Here is a 9,806-nt window from a genome sequence, read left to right as displayed (position 1 = left end):
CAAAATAAGAAATTGTGCAATAAACAAACAGATAATCTTTGTCTTGTAATATTATTAAATAATTACTAATAAAATGTCGCAAACAACCATAATTTACGGCAAAATTTGTCACATGATAAATAAAATGGCGACCCCCTGTGTCGCATTTATTTTTGTACAGTTGAGTCGTTCTGAACATTAAAACAAATACACTTTGCGTGAAACATGTAACAGTATATATCGATCCAAACTACATAATAGTGTCATTTATTATTTTGAAATAGTACGTTTTAAGTGTAATAAGCATAATAAAAAAAAGAAGGTTTTAGCGAGACTTTCCAAAGCTTCGAAGGCCAACCAACAGTTCATTAACCTGGAGTGCATGCACATGACCTAGTTCATAAAAATAAACTCGAATGTGCATTTACATTCGAGTTTATTTTTATGAACTAGCACACGACCATGCACTCGAGGTTAATCTTGATGAACTAACATTGAGGTTACTCCGATCTTGTTTTAATGAAGACTACCCCCCCCCCCCCCATCAAAATAAATAAAATAAATAAATAATAAAAAATAAATAAATAAAAAGAAGAGAGAAATAAAAACATCACCCTCACCCCCCACACACTCCCCAAAATAGGAGAAGCAAATAATAATAATAATAAACAAAAAAATCAATAATGTATGCCACAATATTGAATATTTCACTGCTAATGTACATACACAATCACTGCCATCTATTTTGTTATTTTTACCAATTCAAATATTTATCATGTAACTGACATGTGCTCCCCTATATCAATAAAACTATATGGCAATGAGTAACAATCTTCCTAGTTCATCAAAATAAGCATTGAGTGCAAAATTACCAAATGTTTGATATCCAATAGTTAAAAAAGTTTGTTTTGTTTAAAGTTACATTATCTGGTTACCATATTATAACATCATGTACAATTGTGAAATACAAGCTCAAATGCACTTTTAAAAAAGTCATGTGTGTTCGCTATGAACGGATATCGTCAAACGTATACGCTTGATTCATCGCCTGTGCCGCCATAGCTTTCAAATTGTAGGGTTTGTCTCAAAAAATTAAAAGAGAAATCTTGCGCTGTACGAGTCTTTAGTTAAAACTGGTTTGATTCTGACAATGTATTATTGACAGTCGTACCTTCCTATTTCAGAATTGATATTTATAAAGTGTTAGTAGAACTTTCAAAGTTTAGTTTGTATACTAGTAACACATTAATCATGTATATATTTTTAAAATAAAATATACTAAAGTAGACAATGGACGTTTTCACTTCTTAATTTTACATGTTAAAATCGACAAATTCAAATAAATATTATTTCGTTTGGAAAGGTTAAAGTTAGGGGGGGGTGGGTGTTTAATGACATTTAAGATAAAGCATATTGATTTAATAATCATTCGACCCCATAAAACCGTAAATAAATTGTGTTGAGTGCTTCGTTAAATAAAACATATCCTATCCTTCCTTCCATCTGCTGTTGGATGTCTAACATTTGGTAATTTTGACATATAATCTTAGAGAGGAATTGGGTGCATGTGCAGGGGGAGGGTATTGGAGGTCGAAACACTTAAAAGCTTAAAAAAAATTGAAATGTATTTTTGGGGGGAGCATGGTCCCATATAAACTTCGCTCAACACAGTCTATAACCCCAACCCCGCTGAAATCCGTACACACACGCCTTGGAAAGCCACTAATTTTTTTTTTAGCAAGGGATCATTTATATGTACCATCCCACAGACAGGATATCACATACCATGGTCTTTTATATACCCGCTGATGGGGATTGATCCTAGACTGACCGCACATTTAAAAAAAAAACCTTTTTAGTCTAAGTAATGAATAAAAATAAAATATGGTCGAAAAATGTTACGTAAATCGAACACAGTACCCTCTTCCTCTACCCCTAGAGCATTACGTAATTAGTAACACCCCCTTACATGTATGCCAACAGCTGGCCACTGTCAAAATTTCAAGGCAAATCCCCCACCCACCGACCCCTGGAAAGGCGTTGTACCATACCTCTATGGATATAAATATGTTTTGGAGATATGAGACGACCCCTCAATCAAGACAGTTAAATTTGTTCAAAAATTGTGAAATCTCACGTGATCTCTTGTTGGGGAATTCTATACTTGTGATAAGCCAATGAAAACCGAGATCGGTACGAGCCCATCAAAAGTGTCCCACTTTCAAAATACTGGCTTTGTTTTTGACCTGGATAAGCCAGCGTAGTGAAACCAATGCGGAGTGTGGCGTCATATATGCACCAAATGTAATTGGATTTTCTGTTCTATATGCTTAAATAATAAAAATATTCCGGATAATGCCGCTTAAACAACACTTGGAGCACTTTGATTAATTAATCATCGGCTATTAAGAGGAAACCCACTACAGTACATTTTTTTTTCTAATGCAGCAAGGGATCTTTTATATGTACTTTCCCACAGACAGGAAAGCACATACCACAACTTTTGTCCAGCACCACACTGCACTGGTTGGAAAGAGAAAAAACCCAATCATCTGAATGGATCCACCGAGGTGGTTTGATCCTGTGACGCAAGCACCTCAAGTGAGCACTCGAGACATCCAATAGCCGATGGTGAATAAACCAATCTGCTCTAGTGGTGTTATTAAACAAGACGAACTTTATTTACATTAAAGTTAATTTTTCATTATGTCAGCACTTCTAAAAACCTAAATCTCTGAAGAAATAGTCTTGTCTTACTTCAATTTAATTATATCTAAAAAAAATAATGCAATTTAATTTGCAGAAAATACATCTAACCTGAATCCACCTACCAGAAACCAAATTCATGTACAAAGGAGATGAAAAGAACAACCAATACCTGATGAGCCGATCCATCTTACGGAAACATCTTCAGAAATCATTTTGTATGCTGCAACAAGTTACTGAGATCTTCAAGACCACTCTTGCTGAGTGTACTCCACAAATCAGTGGGCTTGTCAACCTCTGCGAGCAGCATACATCTTGCTGCAATGTCAGAGTTGAGGCGTTGCCATTTGCTGCCAAATTTCCAGACGTCAAGGAGAGATTGCTGTTCAAGTTAGGAGTGGAAATTAATGACAGAATAGAGTGCATGAAGTCTCAGATGTAAGTCACTGTGTAAATTGTTATTTATTGTAAGGTATGCATATGTGTTCCACTATTCAAGAATGATTTGTATTTCTGGACAATAATGACTTTTATGAACCTTGAAAGATGGTGGTAATTATATTTACTAGTTTGTTTTCAATATTCAAACTGCAATGTTGATTTTTTTTTTTCTTGTGTTTTTTTTACAATTTTCTGGTCTTTTTGTTTAGTGCTATCGTTTTTACTACAATATTACTACTTTTTTTTCACATTGTCTTTGTTATTATTATTGTCTATGATCTTGGGTGTCAAACATTGGGATGGGTGTAGGGGGTGGGGACTGGGCCCCAACTTTGAAGGTTATGGATATCACCCTAGTTGAAAGGTAAATTAATATACATTTCCCCCCCAGTTACTGACATCTTTGGAAACCAGTGCAGCATGTATACTTCAGATCATAGCTTCAGAATATATAGCATACTGAGATGTCATTGTAAACAAGTTGTTACATTTATTAAAAGTTTGTTTTGTTTAACGACTCCACTAGAGCACATTGATTTGGTAATCATCGGATATTGGATGTCAAACATTTGGTAATTTTGACATATAGTATTAGAGAGGAAACCCATTACATTTTTTCATTAATAGCAACGGGTCTTTTATATGCACCATCCCACAGACAGGAGAGCACATGATATTATGGCTTTTCATCATCACCCCTACATTTATTAATACATATATGTGACTTTTCTGTTTTAGATGTTTGTTGAAATATGATCAAGAGAAATTAAAAAAACAGCTAGATGTCACCATGAAGACCTACAACAAGTATTCAAGTGACCTTGACACTGATACAATGACCTATCAGACCGCAGTAAGCCCATCAATGGCAGAGATGCTTGAGTGGCTAACAACTGCAGAGAAATTATTGTATGTCCAGTATCCTTATGTACAGTTTACATAATTTACAGTTTGCTAAATAACTACCCTGTATTTAAAATAGGCACATATAGCAGTTACTAGTAGTATGACTAAATCACAGCCCTCAAAATTTGCGATGGTAGGCCTAATAAGCAGTACCGCTACAAAAAGCTGTTGCATTATTGATTTCCAACTGCATTTTTATCATTATAGGTATTTACTTTGTCATTATCTGTACTAAATTGTTGTCGCCAGATAGTTTGAATTTTAAAGGGTGAAATATGTAAGGGAATTTGGAAATGGGGAATAACTGGTTACTGTCTTAAGACATTGGCTTTATCCTGGTGAATGCAGAGAGGCTCTGCTGAGCTGCATTTGCCATTCTACCTGAGCAGGTAGAAAGCTGATATCTTAAGACAGTAACCTGTAATCCCACAGGAATATTCGGAAAATCATTATTTATTCCAGTTTTGTGTACACAAATCAAGTATTGTCAACCTAGCAAGTCTTTTGTCGTATGACGTCATACAAGACACATGATGTCATTATTTGTAAGATGCTAGCTACATTCTGTCTATAAATAAATATACAAATTTTGTATTGTTATCTCAAAACTAAAAGTTATTTGTATTTACTGTACTTCAACAAATGATTTAAAAAGCATTGAATCTACTCTGAAATACTCGAGTCGAGGCGGGTTTATGTTACGTGACCTATATTTTTGGTCAGTGACCGAAAATATTGAGATTTTTCTAGTCATCATATCTTGCCAATGTATACATTGATTGTGGGATATATATATATATGTATGTAGGCTATATATATTTATCTCAAACCTGACCATGCAATTGAATAATTAAATTTTTGTTAAACAATTTAAAGGGTCACAATTTAAAATTATAATCAATTGCTTAATTTCTAATTGAAGGAATATCATTTTGATATAATAGTCCCATTGCATACTTAGTAAAGTTAAAGTTTGCTTTGTTTAACGACACCACTAGAGCTCATTGATTTATTAATCATCAGTCATTTTTGACAGTCATAGAGAGAAAACCCGCAACATTTTTCCATTAGTAGCAAGGGATCTTTTATATGCACCATCCCACAGACAGGATAGCACATACCATGACTTTTGATATACCAGTCATGGTGCACTGGCTGGAACGCATACTTGTTAACTAATATTACTATAAATCAGGAAACAATATTTTTAAAAGTTTCTGAAAAACAGTTCACATGACGTTTACCAAAATAACTGATTGTTTGGTTACATGAAAATTATGAAATATATGTGCATTACCTAGTAATCAATTACATATACCTCAAATTGGCACAGAAATTATTTTTTTCTTCTGAAATTTGCAAATTTTAATTTCAAAATGTGTAACAGTTAATTATGTAACCACTGTTTTGGCTGATTGCATGAACTAATGTGCAAGTAAAAGGTGCATGTGAAATATTATGCCCTGTAAATGATACATTCGACACACGATTTCTGAAAAAAACAACCACAAACTGGTACGCTGTAATTACAGGAACCACATTGTTGTTTGATCAAGAAGAATCTAGTTTATTTCAATAGAAATATTTGTTTGTTACAAGAATACTTTTTTCTCCCAAACTCATTAGAAGATATTTGCCCCTAAGTAATAAAACTGTCATGCTGTAAGTACGATCATGTGGATCGTACTTACAGCAAAATTATTATTTAATGCTTTTTAAGATGTTGGCCTAAGCACAACAATTTTGGTGTATGGTTAATGAAAATGAAAAAACCCCACTTCCTGATAAAGAAAGTATATTGTAATTTCAATTTATACTTTCAGTTTAAACAATTTTCAGGCATGTGTTTTTTCTAATGGTGATTTTTATTTCATTGTATAATAATAATAATAAAAAACCCAAACAAAAACCCAAACAAACCAAAAGTACACAATTTGAACTTTTGAATATTTATCATATGAAAAATATTTACTGGACATATAAAACATTTTGATTTCTATAGAAAGTTTTACCATGCATACCAAATACTTTTCTAAATGTAATTTTATTCTTTAACTCTTGACTATGTATCACATGAAAGAACATCTTCTTGACAACTTGGTTTCCATAGATATTTCAAAACATGAAAATCTGTTTTGTGACTGGTGCAAGGGTGATACAGAAATGTTTGAGATGATACAAGGTAAGTTTTTATTTAGTGATTTAAGTGTTTATTTTTATAACATTTGGTAAATAACCCCCCCCAAAACAACAACAAAAGAAGCAATAGAATAATGATTCATCTGGAAACAATTAAATTTTCTTTGCGTCTATACACTTTACGGCAATATAATTGGTCCAGAGGTGCTTACTTTTTTGCGTTCATATTTTAAAAAAAGAAGAAAGAAGTGTTTTATTTAAAGACACACTAAACACATTTTATTTACGGTTATATGACATCAGACTGTGGTTAAGGACCACACAGATTGTTTTAGAGGAAACCCGCTGTCACCACATAGGCTACTCTTTTATGACAGGCAGCAAGGGATCTTTTATTTGCACTTCCCACAGGCAGGATAGCACAAACCATGGCCTTTGTTGAACCAGTTATGGATCACTGGTCGGTGCAAGTGGTTTACACCTACCCATTGAGCCTTGCGGAGCACTCACTCAGGGTTTGGAGTCGGTATCTGGATTAAAAATCCCATGCCTTGACTGGGATCCGAACCCAGTACCTACCAGCCTGTAGACCGATGGCCTGCCACGACGCCACCGAGGCCGGTCATATTTCAATGAACTGAAAAAATGTAAGCTATGCCTACTACCCCCCCACCCACCACTGACTTGCACTACTTTTATGCAACAAGCCGGATTATTCAGGCAACCATATTTAGATATTTTGAAGAAAATACATGTGAAAGCTACAAAAGCAATAATAAAAAAAATGTATACGATAAATTGATGGGAAATTCTATAGCAGAGTAGACATGTAGATCTATAGGCATTGATTTAAAAAAAACTCACCCCTCTTCGCTAATCATGACATGAGGTTCGGTCGGTGGCCAAAGAAATCATGTAGGAAACTTTATGCTTGTAACTTACTTGTAAGCGATGTTCTAAGATATTAGCAAAAATTAAACGGTTCCATCGACAACATAAATGTTAGAAATGTTCCCTTCATTCACCTTCATAAAATATAAACTAAACGCAAGCCGTTTACACCTACCCTTTGAGCCTTGCAGAGCACTCACTCAGGGTTCGAAGTCGGTATCTGGATTAAAAATCTGGGATCCGAACCCAGTACCTACCAGCCTGTAGACCGATGGCCACTGAGGCCGGTTAAGTATCAAGGAAGTTTACACAAACAGGCATATTTAAAGCTAAACTAAGCAGATTCATACTGTGTGCACATCGTTTTTTCGGTTCATACATGTACTTGCATGAACCAAAAAATAATTGCAGTCAATTCCTAAATAAAAGTGATATCATGTTTTCTGAAAATGTTTTTAGTACCATGAACACCATATGGAATACATTTTTCAAAATGCTAATTTTAGTACAAAAAATAAAAACAATAAATCTGTAGATTGTATATTAAGCCTTTGTTACATTTAAGGCATTGACTCTAGTAATTAGTGTTTAATTATAAATTATTTACAAGTTCTTACTTAAATTAATAAATGTTTTTTTGGGTTTTTGGTTTTTGTAATACCAAAGCTGAAATGCAATTTCAGCAAAACAAAAAAGGTAGTCTATATACCTTGGAAACTACATGTAGGTTCAGTGACGTAAAAAGCTGCTGACCCTTGTTTTGGAGGTATGAACCATTTATGTTTTAAATTAAATTAATTTTGAGATATTACAAACACCCAGTTGAACAGAAGCATGTTGCAAAATATTTGTAAACCCCCCACACACACTCCCCTCCTAAAAAAAAGTTGGTTTCTCATCAAACCAAAGTTCCATAGAAAAGGTGGGTATATTTAGTTTTTTTATACTATGGCCATGGTATCCACTCCCTTGCCTTGGTACCCTTACCTGTTTTAGAGAGAAATTAAAGAAAGCCAGAATATATATAATTTTGGCTCCAAATACGGTTTTATGTCCTAGCAAGAAAAGCCTGGCAAAATCAACATCATACCACAGGATCTTAATTTTTTTTTAAATGTTGACACACGAAGAACCACAGACCAAAAATTTATTTTGTTTGGCCTAATGGCTGAAAATATTTTACACTGCCAGATAACAAGGTTAGCAGTTTAACTAGATCTTAAAAACAAAACAAAGTGACACCACTAAAGCACATTGATTTATTAATACTCAATTATTGGATGTAAAACATTTGGTAATTTTTGACACAAAGTCTTCGGGGAAACCAGCAACATTTTTACATTAGCAGCATATGCATTTTCTCACATACAGGACATCACTTACCATGGCCTTTGATATACCTGTTATGGGGCACTGGTTGGGACAGGAAAAACCCCAGTCAGAGAACGCGTCCACTTAGGTGGTTCAATGCAAGCACTCTACCAACCAAGCTAAATCCCACCCTATAGGTCGGGTCAGGTCAGGTCATAGGGCTTTAGTGCACATTCAGAACAAGCTGTTGTAGCATACGCCTGTCGTCCGTCCAGGACAGGAAAGGTGGGGGAGGGGGGGGGGGGGGAAGGACCGCCTGCACTGGCAGGTGCAAGGGAGCACCAGCAGCCCGACCAAGGTCGGTAGCAGGCGAGGGTGGGGGTGATGGTGCTATGGAATTTTGAATGGCGCAAAGTATTATGCCAAAGAGAAAAAGTGCGCAAATTTGGTTGAGGAAATTGGGTGCAATTTTGAATGGTCAGTCAAAAAGAAAATTCCAGAGCTAGTATAGGTTTTGACATTAGTGAATCGAGAGTAGCTCGTTAATTAGACCTCTATGATGCTGTGGTGTCTCCCTAGGTTGTCCATAGGGCCCTTAAAGGGGCCTTTATTGATACTCATGTTAATCAAAAACAAAATTGTTTTCCAGATTATCTTTGCTGCGTTTCATTCGTTTTGGAAGAAGAAATTTACCGGTAATATAAAGTCATCATTCTGAAAGAACATGAAACATTGACTGTCATGATAGCCTGCATCCCTCCCCATCCCATGAGTCGAATTGAAAGGGGCTGCAATACTGGAAGAAAATGTACACAACATGGTAATGGATTCACAGGCGTAGCCTAGTAGTTGGGAAAGCCAAGGGGACATCGGCCCTTCCCATAATACAGTTTCAGGTCATTTACCACGATTCTGCTAACTCGGTAGGGACAGTGTTTTACATGCTCTGGAAAAACAGGTCATTTACTATCTGTATGTGTGATGGAAGTAATTTTCAATAATTTCGAGAGGTGTAAGTAATATTATACATGGTGGAAAATACATGTCCACAACAACATGCCCAGAAAAATTAAAGTATGTTATTGATTACAATGCTTTTTTGTGTTGCTTTTTTTGGTCTCAAAATTAAAGGAATGTCAATCACACCTGCTCTCCCCTTTGAAAAACCCCACCCACCAAAAAAAACGTCAACACAACCTAAGTCTCAACTTCCAATAACTTGTACAGTTGCCACATGATGCAGATATGGCTCTCATTGAGAGTAGGGGAGTATTCGTATAAAATAAGTTGAAGAGATGTTAATTAAGACACTTGATCTAGTGTTGGAAAAGAACTCCATCACTGTCATATGGGCCACTTTTGGGTGAAGTTCAGTCAAAGCTGGAAAATGCTCACCAGATTGTTGTTTTAAAAACTTTATATTAAACCAAAGG

General features: G+C 35.2%; 1 protein-coding gene across 5 annotated transcripts; it reads left to right on the top strand.

Annotated features, from left to right (window-relative positions):
• The first annotated feature begins 116 nt into the window (after positions 1–116).
• On the top strand, positions 117–9,465 carry LOC121388643 (uncharacterized protein C1orf109-like). Of its 5 annotated transcripts, none has more exons than XM_041520071.1 (5): positions 117–212; positions 2,783–3,123; positions 3,865–4,044; positions 6,099–6,214; positions 9,023–9,465. In XM_041520071.1, exons 2-5 carry the CDS (start codon positions 2,825–2,827, stop codon positions 9,070–9,072), a joined length of 645 nt encoding a protein of 214 aa, XP_041376005.1. In that variant the 5' UTR covers positions 117–212; positions 2,783–2,824; the 3' UTR covers positions 9,073–9,465. The 5 variants fall into 5 exon arrangements, with proteins under 5 accessions (XP_041376005.1, XP_041376007.1, XP_041376006.1 ...); XM_041520073.1 differs by having other exon boundaries at positions 122–159; XM_041520072.1 differs by having other exon boundaries at positions 127–262.
• Positions 9,466–9,806: the final 341 nt, after the last annotated feature.

This window comes from Gigantopelta aegis, chromosome 14 (assembly GCF_016097555.1).
Source record: "Gigantopelta aegis isolate Gae_Host chromosome 14, Gae_host_genome, whole genome shotgun sequence".
NCBI classification, from domain to species: Eukaryota; Metazoa; Mollusca; class Gastropoda; order Neomphalida; family Peltospiridae; genus Gigantopelta; species Gigantopelta aegis.
Note: the sequence above shows the minus strand (reverse complement) of the source record. Positions and strands in the feature narration are given on the sequence as shown.